Here is a 23199-nt window from a genome sequence, read left to right as displayed (position 1 = left end):
AGTACAGAAACATCACTTTTAGTGTTTTCTGGGGATGGAATGCCATTGTGTCCTTGCACCAAAAACATTGTGTAACCCTGACAAGGAGGGAGGGGAGAAGGTGGCGAGGAGTCTCTAGGACAGCAGTATAGGGGTTTAGAATAAGACAATTTCTTGGTAGTAAGAAAAATAAGCACAGGCAAAATAATTGGTCGGGTTGTGTCAAATATTGTTTTGTCATTGCTTTTATAAAAAATACATTGTTGTGGCAAAAGCAAAACTACTTTTGATCTCTAAAAGTACCCATTGCCCTATTAGTCCCAGGTACTGAAGGGAACTACTTTGTGTGCATTAGTGCTCCTTACTAAAGATCAGAATGCTGTCACTAGGAGTGAGTAACCAATGGTTGTAGTGGACTGAAGAAAAATGCGAATGACACAACAACAAACCAAAGGATGAAGTGGGCTTTGAAAAAACTGTTTTTTGCTTGTGGCAGTGGAAAAAAGAGTATTTCAGGAACAGTGAACTACAGAGGCGGGTTTGCCACCTCTTCCAGGGAACATGGCATATTGTAACAGCGAGAGAAATTCTGTTGGATGATCAGATATTGCACATGTAAGTTTAAGTTTGGGTATCTTCATCACAGGGCCCAGGGTCTCACTGCGGCCTGCTTGATGCACTACCACATGGTGGTGGTGTTGTCCGGGAGAACCTGCACAAGCCATCTTTTGATAGAGGGCAGGAAGGCATTCAATGTCAAGTGAATCACCCTCAACTATAGCAAGTTGATATGGAGATGAAACCTGGCTGGAAACGCAAGTCCTCTGATCTCCACCTTTCCCAGATGACTTCAATAAACTTGTAGTGAAGCATCCATCACCACCGTCAACTCTGGATGTGGCAGGGATAGGGTTCTGCCACTGGTACAACTGCAGTCAAGCAGCCACCACTGCAGGTCTCTTCCAGTGCCCTACGACACCTGGGTGGAATCTGACAGAGGGATTGGCCCACTGAGACTTCAGGTCTCACTACAAAGCTCACATGTGCAGCCTGGCGTGGTGTCAAACAAGATACATGAGGCTATTAGCACCAGAAGCTTCAGAGTCATCCTCACTAAGACCCAGGAGGGAGGCTGAAACATTGGAATCATAGCCCGATTGACCTGGACTCACTGGTAAGGAGGAAAATGTTGAAAGAGCATCAAATCAGGGATGGCTCTGATAAAGGGGGAACTGCGAAACAGCCAGGTGTGATTTCGGCAGGTTGATTCAAAATCCCCAAAGATGTCAATAGGTTTGACGTCACTTGGAGGTTGTCCGTGGCTAACTGTGGCAAGCCTGCCTTCAACAGCCAGTCATTGAGGTAGATGCAGACTGGTACTCCAGACCGCTGAAGATGGGTAGGGACCACAGCCATCACCCGAGGGGCACTAGTAGTCCAAAAGGGAGCACAACAAACTGAAAGTGATCATGGTGCTCTGTGAACCACAGGTAGCATCTGTGGGCCAGGAGGACTTGGATGTGAGATTATGCATACTGCAGGACCAACACCACCATCCACTCTTTGAGAACCAGACCAAAGAGAACCAGGGCCAAGGTGACCATTTTAAATTTCTCCTCGCCCAGAAAGACATTGAGAGGGCAAAGATCTAGGATAGGACAAGGGCCTCCATAATTCTTCAGTAGCAGGAATAGCACCCAGTCCCTATATCCAAGGACAGTACCCTGTCTATGGTTTTTTTGGCCAAAAGATCCAGCACTTTCTAGAATAAAACAGACATATCCTCTGAGAAGTTGTGTAAAGCAGGTAAAAGGTGTGGTGGGTCGAAAAGGAATAGCAGGCTGTGGCCCCATTTTTACAATCTGCAGGACCCCTTACAGCTGATCCAGCCTCCTACTGGATGGCTGTGCGCCGGTAAGGGTGCACCAAAGGACCTTGAAGGTTGTGGCCGGAGGGACAGAAGACTGAGAAGAGCGTTGCCCCTGATTGCTAGGTCGTTGTCTGTTGGTCACATGGCCCGACCTAGAAAGAACTGGGATGTGTGCTGCACGGGCAGTGAAGCCTGACATTGCTGATACACCAAGCCCCTGGCATATCCCCAAAAAGGACAAAATCTTTAAGGGGATTGCTTGATTGTATCTGGAGGTCCATGGAGCATTCCATGGCCCAACTCTCCTTAAAAAGCTTAGGGGCCAAATTCTTCTCACCATACAGGCTGGAGTTGCCGGACGGTCTGGATGACCAAGAAGCCCATTAGTCTTCAGGGACGGCAGACAAGGTCTAACCCACCATTTCCAATAGTGTGTGGGTATAGTGACCTGGCAAACAGCTTGCGTTGACCGACCTCAAGGTGAGGCTGGATGAGGAGAATATCTGATTTCCGAATGTGTACACTCATTTTTAGTGGCATAGGTGGAAAAGGGTTGGGGTTAACTCTGCTGGTGTACGCCTGTACTTGGGGACCTGAACATGATTTAGCCCATGTGCCCAGCAGTGTGTCAGTGAAGGTTTCAATAAATGGCAACAAAGGTTCGGTCAGTGGCTGGCCAGGCTGGACAACCTCTGTCATTAAGTGTGTTTTTATCTCCATAGTGGGAAGGACATCCTGTAGGTCTATGTGTATGTGCCAGGTGTCATAATCATAGGATTCGCAAACTCTTCCCCACCCCCACCATTGTTGTCTCTATACAGCTGGCTTTGGTCAGAGTCTGAGCCAAAAACTTGGTGTAATGTCAGTGTGCAAATGCACAACAATGAAATAGTGTCTGAGTCAGATGGATTCAGTAGGGGCTGTTGCACATCGAGATCTGGACCTTGTTTCTGTCGATGTCGAAATGACACCGACTTTCAATCAGACACCATGATGGGTTGCAGGTCTTACTCCGGTGCTGGTGTTGATGCTCGAAGAACCAGCACCAGTATGGAACCTGCATTGGGTTCAAGGGACACAGATGGTGGCGAGGGAAAACCTGTCAGTGGGAGCTCGACTGGGAATCTCTGCAGATCCTTGGGGTTCAAAGGTGATTCAGAGGGAGCTGTAAGCGAGCCAAAGATACACTGAATGTCCTCTCAAAAGGCCTTGACATGCTGCAACATCGCCGATAGACTCAGAACCTCGGAGTGCATGAGGACCAGAGATGGAATTGACTCCTCGTGGAACAGGAGTGAGACCTGGAGCAATGGTGCACCTTCTCTGGATAACAAAGGGGCAGAATCCCTCCTGGTCTTATGTTTCTTCTTCGGCCTACCTGAAGACTTTGACCACAAGGAAGATCTTCCAAAGCAAGGACTTCGGGAGCAAGATTGTTCTCAACCCTTAGCTTGATTAGAGCTGTGTATTCTGGTGTTTCGCCACATAGAGCTTGGCCTCAAGCTCTCAGGTGGCCTTCGGGTTCCTCTGAGCACAGTCATCACAGGCCTTGGAGTCATGTGAAGAACCTAAGCACATAAGGCACACCTCATGGGCATCTGTCAGAGACATCTGTTTGCAACAGTCACTTCGAGGTCTGAATCCTACTGTTTTAGGGAGTGACAACCCTTGCCTATTAATACTTTTTTGAGTGAAGAAAGTAAGAGCGGAGCTCTGGATACATGTATAAAAGCACGGAAATAAGTGACTTGACATCAGACGCATGGGTGGTATTTATATGCGGCTCTGTTTGCCACTTTCGGATCACAACGGTGCCAACGCGGAGATGCATGGCGCCATCTACCAGGGCACATGAGCACTACTTTTGCGATTTCTGGATTCAGTCTGGCACTTGCGGAAATTGACAAGTTGAGGAATCTGTGGTTAGCAGTATACATCAGATGGCAGGTGTGGAAGCATCAGAGCATGGACAATGTAAGCATTATTGATGTAGAGTCTGTAAACATTTGCATATTATCATGTAGGGAATGTCTTGCAACTGCATACTTCAAGCTGTGGTGTTTTTAGTGCAGCAAACATAGCTTAGAAGTAAAAAGAAAATACATCACCTGTCAGATTCCGGCTCTTGTTCAGAACTTCATTGACAAGGAGCTCTAGAAACAGAAAGACAAATCAGCCTTTGTAATGTACACTACCATCCCACCCCATATGAAACTTTTTGTTTAGGTCTGGTTGGACAGCACAGCTGTCCCAAGATCTGTGATCAACAGAAAAAAGCATTAGGAAGTATGACTGAGAGAGTGGTTTAATCTTTACCAACCTACTGGATTGATTGAGCAGAACTTGTGTGCTTCTGCTAAAAAAAAAAAAGCATTTTCGTAATACACAGATTATGTTCAATATAATAAGTCTTAGTTGAGGTATGGTAACAAATCAATGATCATGGCTGCAGGCCTGATTGTTCGTTCATTGGGACAAGTTATGTCAAATGTCATGGGTCTGATCTGTTAATTGCGAAGAGGTATGAAAAAGGCAAAAAAAACTGAATTATTTATTGTCAAAAGCATATGTTAAAACCAGAAAGCCTTTATGGGTGAATTGCTATTGCACCATGTTAGCCTGTAACCAAGTAACATGGATTCCCACAGATACATTTAGTAGGCCAGGGTTTTAAGTAACACCTGCTAACAAACCCTATTTTTTGGAATATGATTGTTTTTTAGGCCTGACTTGATGGCACACTCGCAATAAACATCGCAATAACCAGAAAGACAGCTGAAAGTAGAAGTTCTAAGAAATGGGTGCCGGCTCCATCTACATGTGTATCTTCTCTACAAGCATTTAACTGAAAAACGGTTGTGTTGAACTGTCTATGTAGTAGTCCATTGCTTATTGTTACCATAGATCAAGGGCAAATACAGTAGTAGGGGCTTTGCATGGTGTAACCTTGTGACCAATGCAGTAGGAAGGGGTTGAACCTCACGACAAATACTATAGGAAGGGGTTATACATAGAACCTCTGGCCCAAAAAAAATACAAATTGGATTTAAGTTGTGAACTCTCTGACAAACACCACAGGCAGGGCCTTTACATTGTGAACCCTCTGACAAATGCAATAGGTAAGGGTTTCACATTGTCATCTCTGACAAATAGAGTAGGAAGGGGTTTTTCATTTTGGACTCGCAAACAAATGCAATAAAAAGAGGGTTTATATTGTGAGCTCCATGATAAACACCATAGCAAGAAGCTTTACATTGTTGAAGAATATGACAAACACACTATGAATGGGGTTTTCATTGTGAACTCTGACAAATGCAATAGGTAGTGGTTTAGTAAATATTTTCCTTTTTTAGGCCAGGCACAGAAAATGCTTGTGGTCTACAGAATTAAAGTTTATTCATGTCAATGTAATCTTTGGGTCCACCTAAATTGTTTGATGGAATGGTCATGTTGATGTTCAAGTTACAGTCAGCAGGCCTGCTTTATTAATTATTAAATAAGGTGACCAGTTCAAAAGCCATCTCCTTTTACACTGAGAACAACTTGACATAGCCTGTAGACTTGACCTTTTGGTTTGTTAAGTCCAGTGGTGGCTAGAAGGAAATGGAGGAGGCGGCGGGGTGGTGTTTGAAAAAAACACTTACCTTTTCACTGCCGTCGTCTCACATCGTTGCTTTGCTTCCTGGCAGTCCCAGAACCAGGAAGCCCCGGGGTTCCCTCCGCTAAGCCAATCACAACGCTGCAATGCAGTGTTGTGCTTGGTCTGAGAACCATGTATCGGTGCTCAGCTGGAGACAGGGAGCCTGTGCATGTACCTCACCAGGCTGTTTATTACAGCCTGGTGGGGAACAGGCAAAGTGCGCATGACTGTTTGGCTGGGCCAAGACGGCACACCACTGCTCCTCCTGTGCCACCAGCCCCCCGCCCTAACCCAGCCCTGTAGGAAAGAAAAGGAAAATGATAATAACTAGGTTATTATCATTTTATTTTAATTTGTTTCTGCTCCGAGAGCAGTGGAGTGACGCTCCTCAGCCTTAGCGGAGGAGCCGCCCCTGGTTAAGTTGCTAATTTTTCAACAGGCCTTTGTAGGACCAAGCTGTTTTTTGCAATCAAAACCTATTTATATACATATCTTGATATAGAGATATTGGGCGAAGACTACGTATACAGGGTTAGTTGGCTTGTAATAGCTCTTTAGGGTACCTGAATTGCACTCTGGTTAATTTGCAAGGTTAATTTGCAAGCCCCCTGTAAGAGGTCTTCCAATTTGTAACTGCATCTTGTAAATATTTGTCACTTTGAATATAGTATGTGGCTGTGTAAGCATTAAAATACCTTCCATTTTTATAGAAAACGCACTAGCTAAGCATTTGTTTTTGGAGTGTTAATGTTGTGAATTGCTGAATTCTGAGTTTCTACACAACAGTGCTTGCCTGACCTGCTCTTGCTAGTTATCCTTACATATATGTGCAAAAGGAGCACTTGGCCTCCAGTTTGAGGGCCTGGGGCACTGAGGCCCTTAGGACCTCCTTAACTGGATTTCTCAAATACAATCAGAAAGGGATTTACATTGTGAATACTCTGACAGATACAACATGAAAGGGTTTGACATTGTGAGCTATCTGACAAAAACAATAGAAAGGGAGTTTATATTGGGAACTCCTTGCCGAGCATCATAGGAAGGGGCATTACATCATAAATTCTCTTACAAAAGTAACAACAAGAGGTTTTACAAGGTTAACTCTCTGTCAAATGCAACAAGGAGGAGTCGTATATTGTGAATCCTATCACAAACATTATGGAAGGGTCTTTACGTTGTGAACTATGTGTCAAATTTAGTAGGTAGGGGGTTTATACTGTGACCTCTATGACAAATGCATTAGGAAGGGGTTTAGTAAAGAGCTACCTTTTATGTCTGGCCGAAGAAACTGCTTGGGTGTCTCCTGGGGGAGACTCTAAGTTAATGAAGCAAACACTAGGAGATGATGGACGAAGTGCTAAAACTTTTCAGACACTCACCCCAAGTCACAGATATGGGTTGAATTCATCATAATTCTTTAGCTCACTCCCCCACCCCAGTTCAGACCAAGCTATATGCAAATAAGTCTTGGCCCTGTGCCTCATGGGAACAGCCCAACCCGAACTGCCAAGCCTGGTCTTCCCTGGACCGGAAACAAGCATCCTGAGACCGGTCTTGAGGTAACACCCCTCCTCAGCCAGTCTAGGTTTAAACCAGTGGCAAAGTGAGCAAGGGACTCACGTCTGGGCATCCCCTGCCAACATAGGGCAAACAAAGCAGACACAAGGAGGTGATGGACGGAGTGCTGAAATGTTTCAGACACTCACCCCAGTCACAGTTCTGGGTTGATTCCATCATCGTTCTTTAGCTCACTTCGCCACCCCAGTTAAGACCAAGCTATATGCAAATTAGTCTTGAGCCTGTGCCTCATTTGCACTGGATTCAAGCTCGCCCGGCTGATATGGGGTGTTACCCCGAAACCGGTCCCAGGATGCTTGTTTCCGGTCCAGGGAAGACCAGGCTTGGCAGTTCAGGCTGGACTGTTCCCATGAGACTCAGGGTCAAGACTGATTTGGATATAGCGTGTAATAATAATGGGCAACTACTCACTGGAATGGGGTCTGCATTGCTGGCCTAACCTGCTGGGCCAACCCCTTCACCCCAAACCAGTATTTAAGAACTTAGGAGACTTGATGGACAATACGTTGTCTTTTGAGCCATAAATCAAAGCACTGACAACCTGCTGCTTTAGGCTATTAGGAACTCCGAAAAAAATGTCTGCTTCTTTTTCCCATCAGTTCAATAGACCTTAATCATTTTGCGCCAAGATTATAGTAACATTCTGTATCTGGGCTCCACTGGGTTTGCTAAAAATAGATTGCAAATTATTTAGAATGCGGCAGCAAGGCTGCTATGTCACTTTCCGAGAACTCATTCAGGGTCGCATTTGCTCCGCAAACTATATTGGTTGCCAGTGGAGAAGAATATTCACTTTAAGGTGCTAAGTATGACTCATTGGGTCCATGACAAAGTGGGTGCGCCAAGCTTGTTTTCTCTGCTTGAGCTGTACAGTGGTCCCGCTAAGGTGCTAAGATCGGGAGACCTCAATCTGGTGGTGATTCCTTGCTTTAAGCCCATACAAGAGCACTGTTTTTTAGGATTAAACTCTGCTCGTGTGCCAATCACAACATAGTACCACACAGATAGTGGGAGCAGACTACATTTGCAGGGTTAGTTGGCCCTTGTGATATTTCTTCAGGATTCGTGAACTGTATCCTGGTTCATCTATGAGAGCCCTAAAGGAGAGTTTCCAACTTGTAAATTCACCAGAAATCTTGCAACTATTTGTCATTTTGGGAAAATTTAGTTGTGTTTAAGGCACTGGGTGAGCACTTATTTATAGTTTGTTCGTTTTGGTTTGTTGCTCTGTTTTAAGTTTCTACGCTACAACACCTCCCTAAGTCAGCCTTAGACTACTCTGCCTCAATACGCTGAGAGTCAGGCTTTACATTGTGAACTCATTGATAATGATTTAGGAAGAGGGCTTAAATTATGAGCTCTATGACAAATGCAAGAGAAAACAGTTTTACATTGAGAACTTTGTGTCAACTACAGCAGGAAGAACTGTTCGTTGTGAACTGCTTCATGATTACCATAGGAAGGGGCTATAGACTGTTTAACACTAATAGACCTTCTGACACAGATTTCAAGGTGAGGCGGTGCTAGGGCGGTCTCGATTTTATTGCATACATTTATAATTTAATATTTAATATTTAGTTGTGTGAATTAAAGTGCTTTTTCATTTTGAAAATAAAACCTGATTTTCAGGTACCAGAGATTCCTATGCATGTCCCCAGCCCAATTTTCCTAGACCTTTTAAAATATATATATATCTTTCCTGTTTAATATAGAAACAAAACATTGATCACAGAACAAACATTGGCTGATCATGTATTGGCACTATTAGCAGCCACATTTACAGCAAAAGAGAGGTTTCCGAATAATGTGATGACAGCTCATCTTCACAACTATCCTCCAGAGGTCACTGTATATTTTCCTCCGCCACACAATCTGGCAGCTATATCTGTTTCTGGTTTGACTCTCTCTAACACATGTTAAGTACCATTTCTTGACCACCCCTCCTCCAACTTGTTCCACAGCCCTCCTGTCTCTTCTATGCAAGATATTGCCATGCGCATCTCTCTGTTTCCAAACATTCCTATTTAACTTTTGTCGCATGTAACGTGTCACAAGTTGTGGCTTTGTGTCTTTGCCTGTTTCTTGCATGTAAAGCAAACCTTTTCATGGTGGACTAGTTTCCAGGGCTCTAACGACAACCTCTGATTTATGTCGGTCCAGGTATTTTCCTAATCTGTCATCTTGTCTAGTGCTTTTCATCTAACTTTCCTCAGTTATAGCCAACTCAATCTGATCCCTATTTCTCTATTTTCGTCTCCCTCTGGGTCAGTCAGTCAACTCGCCTCTTAGCGAGGACGATCCTGAGTGTTCTAAAGTGTCATGGAATTTTTAACTGTTAGGTCTCCCTGAGACAGTGCATGTTGCCAGCAGAATTACAGGGGCTTGAGAGACATACATTGCTTACCATTAGTTGACTTCATCATCCCTCTAATTTCCTTGATTCTATTTGGTCAGCGCGTGCCAGCTTCAGTGTAGACCATGCCTTGACACTTTTTTTTAATTTCAGCCATGCCGCATAGCAGCTGCACTATTGTACAACATGGCTAAGAAAACAGTGACAGAGCCAAAAGCTCTCACGTAGGTGATACCGATTTGTTTTGTCAATGCTTGTTTCCACATGGCACGTGCCAATCAATTCATACCAACTCTAGGGATGCAGTGGACCGACCTGGAATTTAACCACATCCATTTATTCCAAGCATTACTAGATATTATTTTTGTATGCATGCTTTTCCCAAACTTTATCTGATAATTGTCCACACTATCTGCAGTCACTTTTCTCTGGCTAGGGGAGTATTACGTCCCTTGTACTGTATTAGATGTTTTGGTTACTAGTCTGCTTCTTCTTCCTGGAAACATTCTCCAACGATCTGTAGCTGTTTGTCGTGCATGCTGCAGGAACTGTCCTTGTACTATTCCAAAGGTGACTAAATTTATAACTGGAGTTTAGATCTTCCACTGTATCAAACACCCCTACCACTTCCAGCATCCAATTGACATTTCCAGTGTGTAAATGGGAGTATGCTCCTCAATGACATGTTTGTTGCAAATGCTGGTCTTTTCAGTAACAATTTAACTACCATTGTTAACACATCCTGCAATGTCTCCTGTGGGTATTTTACCCGCAATAGTATTTTCGCCCTCTTTCAACCATTGGACTGCATGCCCCTAGTCGTGTCACCATGCAATATAATTTTCTATCATGCAATCCCAGTAGTCTGTGATCCCACAGTAGCATCAATGTCTCCAGTTTCACTTTACTTCGCGTACTCGTCCAGACTAGTGGAACCAGCAGCAATGGATCCAGTTGCTTTAAAAGTTTTCAGTACAAGGCTCATTTAGCACTGCAGGCTATACAGAGTCCTTGGTAAAAGCAACATCTTTGACAGAGAGATCTTGCACGTTGCTGATAGAGATAGTGTGTTCCAGAAGTCTACTAACTTCTTTAAGCTGTTCAGTGTTTTTCCCATATTTGATTTGTATTGTGCAGTTGTTTCATGGATTAACTTTATGCTCCAATTGCGAAAACGTACAAGTTCCCATTGAGTTCCTTCATCTGGCCATGTCTCTCCACCTATCATGCACACCTCGCTCAGTGGGAACAGCTTGGATTGATCCGTCTTTACAAGGAGGCCAGAGTTTTTGCTCAAGCGTTCCAACTCTGTTAGGAGTCTCGGCAGAGGCATTTATAGGTCAGTCAAATGTAAGAGAGCTTCATCAGCTTATATGGATATCCTGTGTATCACTTCTCCCTCTGTGATTCTCATTCACACCTGCTACTCCTCACCCTACACCCCAGAGGTTCCACTGCCATGGTTAACACCTATGTCTGGTTCTTCTTTCCAGCTTTCAATATCCTGATATTACCTGATGCCATCCTAATTCTAGCGCTAGGTACCATATACAGTGGTCAGACCGATCCAATGAAATATGGGTCACGGCCCATCGGTCTCAGCATCATCGACAGGTTCTGTTGGAAACCAGCTTCAAAAGCATGATCAATATCCAGCACAGCCAGTGTGCATTTCCGACGTGCAGTCAAGAGCATGTACACAATGTGCGTCAGGTGCAGACACCTACAATGGTCAACATGAACTATGCAATCCATGATTCACATGAGGCTGTTTCCCAATATTTTACTCAGGATTTTTGCATCAGGTGTTCATCATTGTTAAAGGCTTGTAGGCCTTAATATAACCATGATCTCAATCTGGTTTGGTAATGAATATTATCAAGGCTTCCCCCATCAACTAAGGTAAATAGCCCACATAGTGTGCCTCTATAAATACTTCCAGTATTTTCTCACAGTGTATCCCCTAATAGGTTTGATAAAATTCCACTGTGGGGCTATCTCCTCCAGGCATGTTCCCTTTTTGCAAGCAATGGAGTGTCTCAATAAGTTCATTCCATGTGACTGGGGATTCTAGCATGTCTTCTTGTTTAGTCCTGGTAGCTCCAACTCTTCCATGAATGTGCCACATGAGGCATCCTTCGTCATGATTTATAAGCCTGTTTGAAGGGCATAAGACAGTCTGCATTTATCCCCTGCTGTGTGACCACTTGGTTTCACCTTCTGGCCTTTAGGTGGAGCAAATGAGTGTCAGATCTGACCCTTTATACCAGCCATGCAAAAAGGCAGCCAGCTTTCTACCCCTCCCTGTGCAAAAGCTGGCAGTAGGACATGGGCATGAATTTATTGAGCACAGTCCATGTGTCCTTCAACTGTCTTTTATTTGTGTTAATTTCCTTTGATTTCTTATTACTACCCTTCCTAGCTCTTGTAGAGTTTTTCTGTCAATGTAAATTCTTGCTGCAGTTTAATATCCTACGTTTTAGTCAAGTACTTTCTCTGTGTAACCACCCTGAACATTTCCCACTGTTCAGCCCTGCTCTCCATCCAGTTTCAGTTTAAGTTAAAAGAATGTTGAAATACTTCTCTAGTCTATTCAACAAAAGTCCAGTCCATTAGTGCCTCCGAACTGAGGCGCCTTGAGAGCTCTCTGGATCTGTGATAATTGTCTGTGTAGTGTACCCGATTTTGTCAACTCTAACCAGTTACCCGCAGACCACTATACATCTTTAATCCGGATATGCTGTCACCCTGGAATGGTACTCCAGCTGCCACCCACATCAAAATCCGGGCGGTCGTTCATTTGCCTTCTTGGCCCCGTCCCTGTGGAACTCTCTTCCTCTTCCTACGGAATCTAATCATCTTACGTTCCGCAGAGATCTTAAAACCTGGCTTTTTAATCAATAATCGAGTCTGCAAGCACACTCCCTTTGTCTTTGGTTCAGCGCCGGGAAACCATCGGGTAGCTGCGCGCTTTACAAGATTAAATATAATAATAATAATAATAATCCCTCATGCATAACTCAAGCAGACAGCCACAAAAGCTAACAATGCTATTCCTTAAACACTTTAATAATCTATCTAGGGTCAAGTGTGTCTCCTGAAGCAGTGTCGCAGCAAAACCATGACTCTTTGAATAATGTGGATTATATACCTCTTGGGGTAGGCATTGAGGCCTCTAACATTCTGTATTAGTAATTTCCTTGTTCCTTCCATCACAATTTCTTTAGCCTATCATCCCTCCCACTGCCCCGGTCTAGGAATCTTGTAATGTGCATTTTTGAGTTTTCAGTCCCTTCAGTTCTTAAGCCTTGCAAATCATCTTTGATGTGCATCAGCTGCATCTGTACCTGCCAAACAGCTATGCATGTAATGACAGACTGTGATAGAACGTCTCCTTCATCCTCCCTCCAGTAGACATCCAAACTAATAACTCACAACATTTCAAACAGGACATCCACCCACAAACCTTCTCTATATGGACAGTATGACAGCAATAAGGTCTCCACCAAGGTCCCATCACTTGCACCTCAGCCTATAAAGCCTCCAACACACTTTATATAACAAAATCAATAAAAAATCAGCTGTCAAAACAAACTTTCTCCTTCCTTGCAAGAGAATCCGATGGCACTCCCTGCCCACTCTGGTTACCTGCTCCCTTGTTTCTATTAACCCCCATGGGCCCCCCTTTGTGTTATAGTGCATATCTGGTCGCAGTGTCAACAACTTTACATTCTGTTCTTACAACCTAACCCTCTGATGTCGTGTGTTTTAAATTTAAGAATACGCTGAAGTAACTTACAAGTATACTCTATATTTTACGAGTTCCGCTCCCACCAAACCCATCTTAGCCATACGTTCAGTTTTCATTGTAGGATGTATCACCACTTTTATCTTTCTGTGTGTTCACTGTGGCCATTCCTCTCTTGCCTCGTCCCAGCTGAAAGTTTCTGCCTTGCGGCTGTCTTCTTTGCCATCCATCCTTTGTATACCTATAAAACTTCTCACAGCTCCGATTAGGGGCAATCATCAATGTTTCATCATTCTGGACTAAAATCCTACCTGTTCTGCACCCCTGATGCCGCTGTACCTCCTGCTGATCTGCATGGTCTCCAATTTCTTCCCTTACCTTTGTCGCTTTCCAGTGGAGGCACTGTCCCACATCTCAACTTATTCCCAGGCACCCTCAGGGTTCAGGAAAAAGTGTGACTTGCCATCTTGGATGAGTCTACTCTTCAAAGGAGTCTGTACTGACTGCCTAGAGCCCTTGGTTTTTGCTTTACTTCTAAGATTGACTTTCACATATCTTGCACTTTTCCTGTGTAGCCTGGGATTACTGTATTGGTGAACTTTTTATAGGAAGATGATCCATTCTTCTGCCAATATGTAGTATGCTGTCCCCATCTCAAAAGGTGAATACTTGGATTTATACTTGGATTTATATCCAAGGTGGCGCTCCAGACATCAGCCCCAGCACCCTATGTGCCCTTTCAAAGGTGAAGAAAGCAGACAGACCTTTAGGTGATAGATCATTCACTATTCAGTTTCCCAGAAATAATTGCACCTATTTTGTCTCAGCTTTTTCATGAAACCCAATAATTCACAGATTGTTTCACCTAGAGCTACCCTCTGCATCTTCCGTCTTAGCTCACTTCCTCTGCCCCCTCTCCTTCCCCCCGCCCACAGCTTGTGGGTACGGTCAAGTTGGTCGTTAACTGTATTCTTCAGTCTTTTCAACTCATAGTATAGCATCCCCACACTTTCATTGGCTGATGCCACCCTATCCACAATTGTTCTTATATCTGTGAATATCAGGTCGACTTCAAATGTGACAGTGTTAATCTTAGCCTCCAGTGCTGTCCTGGATCATTACCATGATATCCTTTGTTGTTGTCTCTACATCTCAGGAGCCTTGGGGCCCATTTTGCCGACCTCGTTTGTTTTGTCTCCTGTTTGCATGTCTGCATACTAAAGGATCTTGTTAGATTGCATAGGTTTGCTTGCTTTGCCCTTCTGCATAGACGTGCAAAGCCCCTGTTCACAAGTATTCCTCTACAATTCTGAGGAGCCGACAGTGGTGGTTCGTTCCCTCTCCTGCTAGCATTTGTCCCACCATTCCTGGCATAAATTACTACTTCTTATCACCTTGTTAGGGTGCCTATTTATCACAGCACACTTGTGCTGTGCTTCATTCCCCATTGGTTTTCACTTATTTTTTACCTTCGTATAATAGTGTGTCAGCACTCAGGGTTCAAGAACTCTATTACCTGGTGGGGTCAGAAGGTCTTTTTAACTATGCCTCCTGCAATCAATTTATGCCCAGCTATCTTCAATCCCTGCAAGTTATCCAACCTTTTACAGCATCTTCAACACAGATGTGAGCACTGTTACCATGCTTTCAGTAACCTGAGAGTTTCTCCCAAAACAGTGATGGCTCTTTCCACCCAAAAGACAGAAAGCAAGGAAGAAAACGAACCTGCACTATGAAGATAAAGTGTCAGGGAGTGCCTGGTGGTAGATGAAAGAGGCATAAGGTAGAATCAAGACTAGGCAGCCTTGGTATTCAGCAAAGCTAACATTCAAAGTGCCGGCTGTGGATTTCTAAGCAAGCCTTAGGGCTTGACACTTATTTTTTTTTAACAAATTAAGTACTGCAGATACCACCTACCCAGCTTATGGGTGATCATTTTGGGCTCATTTTGAGTACACTTCCAATTCGGATGGGTCAAGTAATGGAAGTAATAGGAATTATAAGATCTGAGTAAAGTACACAGCTCCCTTGTGTGTCACCTGGACATTTAGCCTGCATTAATCTCTTGGGAGCCATGAGGAATTATATAGCTATTCAGTTGCGGAATAACTAATTTCTCCCCATGTAATTACTCTCAGTGTAAACCCTTGCAATTCACGTAGTTACCAATGCCTCAAGTATAAGTCGAGACTGGGAATAATATGCCTGATAAGGGGGAAATATAATGTGAACCTGACAGTAATATCTGACAACAAGAGGTGGGGGGGGGGGGCACGTAAATCCATGCAGTGAAATAAAATGTCAGTGTCAATAGGCATTGTAAAATATGTTGGGAATAGGATATAACATCAAAGTACTTCAAGGCAACATAAGACACTGGCAATGCTATACAAATGCATCAACAGTGGAGCGCATGCTGCCGCAGCCATCTTCAGAGCCACATGTGCACAACATCAGTGAACAGAGGATACCCACTCACGGACAGCGCTGACGCCATTGTTCCACTGCATATCAGCTGTAGGAAGACACAAGCATCAATGGCAGCAAACAACTGGGAGTAAATGCTGAAGAGCACTGCCAACTAGCTCCTCCTGGAGAATTAAATAAAAAAAAAATATTTCCCTCTATCCCTTCGTGGCTCACCCCAAACCTCATTTTACTACTATGATCTCAAAAACAACCCTTTCTAAATTCCTCCGTCATGCATTCCTCCTTTACCTCATCCCAAACCTCCCTTTACTAATATGATCTCTCTAATTCCTTTATAGAGACTCTTCTCTCCTCCATCTCTCCTTTTACTCATCCCAAACCTCCTCTTAATACTATGAACTCCCAAATAACCCTTCCCAGACTCTTCCCTTTTCTATCCCTCCATTACCCTATTCAATTCATCGCTCAAATTAACTCATGTTTCCCTATACTAATTCACCACTAATCCTTTTTGGGTTCCTGAGTAGCGTGCTACTCGCTGAAAAGAGCTTTGATGCCTCGTCAGGGGTAGTAAGCGCTATATAAATAAAAATACAATTACAATACAATGCAATACATGACACAGTTCTCTTGTTATTCACTCAAGTCTTTTTCTTCACACTTCTGCGGAAATCTGCTGATTTACCTCGAGTCTGATCAGCATCGGATCGCTCCTTGTGATTCTGAACGGTAGCTTTTTGTCGTTTGGGGGGAGGGCAGGGCTCTGGGATAGGCACTTCCAGGATACTAGGCCTAAGCGGCCCATTTTCTAGAAAAGAGAGAATTCTTTTGAGTACAAGAAATAATTTAGGAGGAACAATCACATTGTTTAAGTTGTTTTCAATCAATACTAGGCATGTGATGAAAAAATTGCTTTTCATCTGAATTGAAAATGCTGCTTCCCAGTGGCGGCTCTCATTTGGTACTTGTGGTCCTAGATCTGTGCTCCCTCCTGCTCCCATTACTCTAGAGGCCTTCCAAGTGTGACCGCCATGTATGAATTACTCTGCACAGAGCTACCAGCCACAGCAACGGGAAATGATTAATTGACAGAGAGACTAAACCTCATCTGGTCTCATCTAATCAAAACTGAACAGTAATATTTCCCGTGAGGCTTTTTTTCTTAGGTATCGGGCCAGGCACTAGCTTCCGGGCAACATCCAATGCGGGAACTGTTGAAAAGATTGGTGTCCCATGTGTACCAATACTACTGCACTCTAAATATAGAAAGGAGTTACTCTCTTTGGGGACTTGACTCTCCAAGGTTTGTGAAGTCTAGTAGTAAAGGCCTACTCTAGGACCCGGTAGGTGTCAGAAACGTAGATACAGCATTCAAGGCACACCTCCTCCCTCTTAGAGGTCTTCTCTTGAGATGGGGATCTTGGACCTTCCAACTGGAAATTGGTCTCTCAGAGGAGACTGTGCCAGGCTCTTTCTTGTTAGTGATTTTTCTCATCTTCAAGTACAAGGGATCACTGCAACTCAGGAGGGTCTGCACCATCTAAAGCCACCCTAAGGATATTTCAGACTTTCTCATTTACTGAGCATTCAGTAATTTACCACCTGGTTTGAGCTGGTAGACCTTTCAGGGTAGGCTCCGGAGGGTCCACACGTAATATGCGCTCCTTTATGGGTATGGAGGCGAGTTCGTGAGTCTGTAAGTGGACATATCTCCTTCAATGACCACTGCCCTTCTGACTCCACTATATTGGAGCTGCCCCTTTACAAAAACACGTTAACCCTCATTATAAATGCCCCTGATTTTGAGTGTGAAATCTGTCACCTAGAAACTACCGACTCCCCACGGTGAGGTAATTAGGGGGTGTGGTATTCTCATATCACATCATTTCAAGTTTTGCAGCTCAGAATAGGAAATTATTGATACAACCATATCCATTAACCCAATCCAAGTTGCAAAACTCAAAATATTGTGGTCTTTCTGCACATTGTTTTGCCAGTGTTTGCTGTGTTGAAAACCAAAGGTTGAGGTATTGTTTCATGCACAAGCCAAACTGGTTTCATAATGTGCATTTTTTTTAAGGTAGTGTGAGAAAGTGAGTTTCTGTTGCAGTACCCCCCCCCCCACACATACACACACACACACTTTTTGCCTGATACCTGATGCACTTTTCCTTGGTGTGCCCTGGGTCCCTGCCAAACAGGTACCCAGGGTCTGGGTCCCTTCCCTAAAAACTGTACAAAGCCTAAACCCAATTGGCATCTCTGGCCACATGTCAGCCCCTAGTAAATGGTACCCTAGGTACCCAGTGCATTGTGACAAGTGAAGACCCCTAAGGGCTGCAGCACTTATTGTGCCACCCTTAGGGGCCCTGTACCCTGACACACACACACTGCCTTGCAGGCTGAGTGTCCTGGTGCAGAACTAAACAAAGAGTCGACATGGCACACATCCCTGAGTGCCATACCCACAAACCCACTGCCCTGGCATACATCAGCCACCCCTCTAGCTGGGTGCCCTATGCCGGTGGTGTGGGCACAGGTGCATGAGCCCTGTGCCCCTACATTACCCAGGGCCATTCCTGGGCACTGTAAGTGCAGTGATGCCATTAGTAGTATATGGTGCTGGGAGGTTGTCATTACGAACTCCCCAGCACCATAATGGCTACACTGAAGGCTGACAAGTTTGATATCAAACTTCTCAGCACATTAAACCAACACTGATGCCAGTGTGAGATTTAATGTAAAATGCACTACAGAGGGCATCTTAGAGATGCCACCTGAAACCTAACCTACAATCCACGTCTTGTCTGAGAGGCTGCCTAGGCTGCCACACAACAGACATGTTGCTGGACCCCTGGGTGGAGAGCTCCCGCTCTCCTGGGCCTGCAACAATGCACATCCTGGGACGAGGTGCTAAGCCTCCTCCCCCAGGATGGGCAGGCGAAGCTTCAAAGGCATTACGCCTTTGTGAGCTTCTCCAGACCACTTGCTGTACTCAGCAACTGGCTCCCACCAGTTCTGAACCCCACTCGGGCGGGAAGACTGGCGGAAAACCCTACGTCAGAAAGAGGGGTATGCCAGCCTGTGCCAACTCCACCCCTCAGGTGGGAGAGGCAAAGTGATGCACGACCCCGGGCTCCGGCCATCTTGAAGATGGGGAGCCCTGCCCAATTCCAGATAGGCTCCTGCCCCCTCCCACAGGAGAGGAGCAGGCTAGGGGGTGTACCCACCCCAGGACAGGGACCAATTGGTCCCTGCCCTTGCCCTACCTGTAACACCCCTAAATTTAGTATTTAGGGGCACCCTGAACCTTCTTCCACAGATCCAGATTCCGAAACAAGAAAGAAGAACTAGGAACACGAAGACATGCCGTGCAGCTGCTAAAAAGAGGAAGACACCAACTGACTTGGCCCCAGCCCTACCAGCCTGTCGACCCTCGAACCTGCTCCTGCCAAACCCCGGCGTCTCCAGTGGTCAGCAACCTCAAAAACTCCAGAGGACCTGACTGCCTTGTGACTCCGACTACCTGGGTCTCCCACGAGCAGTGGTACTGCTCAAAGCAAGTAACAAGCCCTGTCATAACCTCGAAACTGCGAACCCTGCCCACTCTGCACCCGCCAAGCCTGGTCTGTGCCGGAGTGAATCAAGACCCTGAGGACAGTTTCCCTCGGCGATTCTGACCTGGAATCCAGTGCCCAAGGACCCTCCTCGACGACTCCGACAACGCCTGCAGCCTCAGGACAAAGGACCCCTCCGACCGCGACCAGCAGGGTGTAAGATTTCCCGACCTCAAAAGACACCCCTGCACCCGGCGCCCCACGGACCCCTGTGCCCAACTCCTGGGTGTATACCTATCCTCCATGATCCCAACTTACCCCTCGAAGTGTTGGTTGCTCCAGAAGATCCACCGTCCCTGAGCCTGCATCCTTTGTTCCCTTTTCAAGATCCTCATTGAATAGCATTGAGCGCCCGACGGCTCAAAAGCACTATGCGCCCAGCCGAGTGCCCCTGGGAGTGCAACCTTTGTCCTATCCTACTTCCCCATTTGCCCTGAGCAAGTGACCAGGAGCCCAGCTCCCACAGCCGTGTGGCCTGCTAGCCAGCGGCCACCAACCGAAGGCCCCCTGCCTCTCATTGGATAACATTGGGCCGAACTACTTCTGCACCCGGCCGCCCCTGTGCTGCTGAGGGTGTACCAACTGTACCTACCTGACCCTGGGGGACCCCTGAGTCTATGCCCGGAACCTTAACTTCACCAGTCGAGTACTCACCTGTAAACCGATGACTCACTTTCCTGCCATAGGATAACATTGACTGGTTTGACTCGAAATTTCTTCTAAGTGTGAAGTTTTGAAACTTTAAAATATTCATCTAAAATCAGCCGAATAACGAATTTCGAATTACTCACCTGTGATCAGGAGGGAAGCCAGTACTGTATCTTGTAGCCCAGTACTAACCGCAAAAGTAATCACAACCGTGTTTGCTAGTAATCTAAATTTCTGCCATAGGAAACCACTGGCTGTTTTTTGTGTAAAGTTTTGAAATGCTAAAATATTCATCTTAAATCAGCCGAATATCGAAATCCGAAGTACTCACCTGTAATCAGGAGAGAAGCCAGTGCTGTATATTTTAGCCCAGTACTGAACTGCAAAAGTAATCACAACCGTGGTTACTAGTAACCAAAGTTTCGTCCATAAGAAAGCGTTGACAAAGAAAGCGAAACGGAGCGTTGACAATACAAACACTCACCCCCAGTCAACTGATCTGGCTTTAATCCATCACCGTTCTTTAGCTCACTCCGCCTCCCCAGTTCAGACATGGCCATATGCAAATCAGTCTGACCCTGTGCCTCATGGGAACAGTCCAGCCCGAACTGCCAAGCCATGTCTTCCCTGGACCGGAATCAAGTTTCCCAGGACCGGTTTCTGGCATTACAGCCGTCTTCAGCCGGGCTTGCTTGAATCCAGTGGCAAAGTGAGCAAGGGACTCACGTCTGAGCATACCCTGCCAACTTAGGGCGAAGAAAGAAAAACCAAAGGAGGTGATGGACGGAGCGTTGACAATGCAAATACTCACCCCCAGTCAACTGATCTGGGTTTAATCCATCACCGTTCTTTAGCTCACTCCGCCACCCCAGTTCAGACATGGCCATATGCAAATCAGTCTGACCCTGTGCCTCATGGGAACAGTCCAGCCCGAACTGCCAACTGGATTCAAGATAGCCTGGCTGATGAGGATTATGAATCCGATACCGGTCCCAGGATGCTTGTTTCCGGTCCAGGGAAGACATGGCTTGGCAGTTCGGGCTGGAGTGTTCCCATGAGGCACAGGGTCAGACTGATTTGCATATGGCCATGTCTGAACTGGGGTGGCGGAGTGAGCTAAAGAATGGTGATGGATTAAACCCAGATCAGTTGACTGGGGGTGAGTGTTTGTATTGTCAACGCTCCGTCCATCACCTCCTTTGGTTTTTCTTTATAAAAACAATTGGCCTGGAGTTCAGTTCTTGAGTGTGTGAAACCTTTTGCTGACTGAGTGTGTACAAAAAATGCTTTACACTGTCCTCTGGTACTCACTCACTGCTCGACCAAGCTACCACTTTAGAGAGTAAGGTCAGACCTGACTTTAATCTCTGTTATACCTCTGGGGATTGAAGACTCTATACACACTGTACCTTACTTTGGTCCAGTACATATAGAGCCACTTTCTCACAGGTAGGCTGTTCAGTGGTAGCTGGGCGCCAACATTCAATTCCGTCTCCCCAATAATCACGCTCACCAATCTTAGTTTCATTGAGGCCTTGAGACGCTTTCACATTTGGAATGGTCACAGGCTACCTAGGTTTTAGGGGATTTCAGCTCTGGACAATCTTTTCTTCCAGTGGTCTTTCAGACCACAAAGAAAGCAATCACCTGGTGGCTTGGCTTAGATGGCCAACCATGATGTAATATTTTTCTCTCCAAGTGATTTTGCCTTAACTTTGGTCGCCCGTATATATCATAATGTTACGCAATGATCCTCATGACTCTGGAGAAGGAATGAGCGTGCTGTCATCAAAAAGCCTCAGGGCATACCATGGGCATGATTACCTCTGGGAAAGGAGTGTGTCTGCCATCTTCAAATGCCTCATGACATATCACGGGCATTCTTTGTATTTCACAATTTAAAAGTTTATGGTACTATACATTTTAGATGCTTGGTGCATGCTGCAAATGAATGGTGGTCTCAATGCAGACTATCCTTTGTCCATGGTTGAAAAGACGCAGTGTTCTATCCCTGACACCAGCATTGCTTGTTGGCTGGCGAGCTTTGTAATCTTCTTCCTTTGTTTTGTGCAGGTTTCCCACCATGGCGAAATCCACTGCTTTCCCCTCTTCCTGTCTTACCAGATGTGACATAGAAAATGCGACTTGTTGAGGGACTTTGTCTGACAGCCACCCATATCAACACCTTCACCAGTTCAAACTGGTTTAACAATGCGCTGCTCTGGAATTCAATGTAAAAAGAGGAAGATGCACATCCACATGACTGGAGAAGGACTTTAACTTTTGTAAACGATTGAGGCATGGCTTGGATAACCAACAATGCGAACGCTAACTAATGGAGCGCCGCATGGATTCCCTTTTAATCTGGCCCCAATCTGATTAAATGATTGCCATAAGGCCTTTATTGTGCAACCCTGGTGAAATCGGTACTGAGACACGACAGCGGAGGCATTTTACGGTGAGGGAGCACCCCAGAATGCCACTTTACCGGCTGTGTGCCGCTGACCCGCATGCGCTGAGCGGGGAGGCTGCCTGACGTTTGGGGTCTTGCGGAGATGGAGGCCGCCTGTGCTGCGGGGAAAACTGGCAGTTGCTGCCGCTGTGTGTGGCTCCTCCCATGACCTTTTGGCCCACAGGAGTGACGGAGAGGAGGTGAGCGAGAGAGCCCGCTGCTGCCTCCGGGTTCGTCCCTCACGACCTGGGCCAAGTGGTCGGAGGCCCTCTTCTGTGCTGCTTGGCATGCTCCCCTACCCCCCTCCTTTATAGCAGCTACCGCATTTAGAGGTTGGCCCTGGCTGCCCTAGGACTGCCCCCGAGATCTGGTGTGGTACTTCCCGGGGGGCCATCCTCCTTGGCGTCTTTTGCCGAACCGGGGTGGTGCCTGGCCCCCCGGACTGACCCTGAAGGTCCGGGACTCTCTCTGTGGAACTCTTTGGCCCTACTGCTTGTGTCCATATTGCCCCCCCACCCCCGATTGGACTTGCGGACTGCCTTCCTCCTTGCCTACCTTCTGCCCTGCATCGTGGGGGATATGAACAAGAGACTTTCACACTACCTTAGCGGTTCATACTGCATACTGAGCATTTAACACGATACCTCTGGGGCCCCTTCTGCGAACTCCCTCGCTCAATACAAGATTGGCTGCTTGTGCTGCAGCGTGGTTGGCACAAGCAGGTTAAATCTCCACCACTAGAAGCACCCTACGGGCTCGCCACATCACTACCATGGATAAAGATAAAGCAACTTGCCCATCCACCTCCTAGACTCGCATCGAGCAATTTACCACTGGACCTGTAGAGGGTCATCTCAGGCGGCGCTGGAGACGGAGCAGTTGGC

The 23199-nt window shown here is 45.8% G+C and overlaps 1 protein-coding gene across 12 annotated transcripts in view; it reads right to left on the bottom strand.

The window, feature by feature from the left end:
* Positions 1-23199, bottom strand: part of DNMT3B (DNA methyltransferase 3 beta) — a 791643-nt gene that overhangs the window by 209845 nt on the left and 558599 nt on the right. For all 12 annotated transcript variants that reach the window (XM_078651794.1, XM_078651798.1, XM_078651793.1 and 9 more), the window contains 2 exons: positions 16284-16406; positions 3958-4002 (listed from right to left, as the gene is read on the bottom strand). In XM_078651794.1, coding sequence (XP_078507920.1) covers positions 3958-4002; positions 16284-16406 — 168 coding nt within the window. The remainder of the gene's footprint in view (positions 1-3957; positions 4003-16283; positions 16407-23199) is intronic.

Source organism: Lissotriton helveticus, chromosome 7 (genome assembly GCF_964261635.1).
Source record: "Lissotriton helveticus chromosome 7, aLisHel1.1, whole genome shotgun sequence".
Lineage (NCBI taxonomy): Eukaryota > Metazoa > Chordata > Amphibia > Caudata > Salamandridae > Lissotriton > Lissotriton helveticus.
The sequence above is the reverse complement of the archived record's forward strand: the minus strand, read 5'-3'. Positions and strand labels throughout refer to the sequence as shown.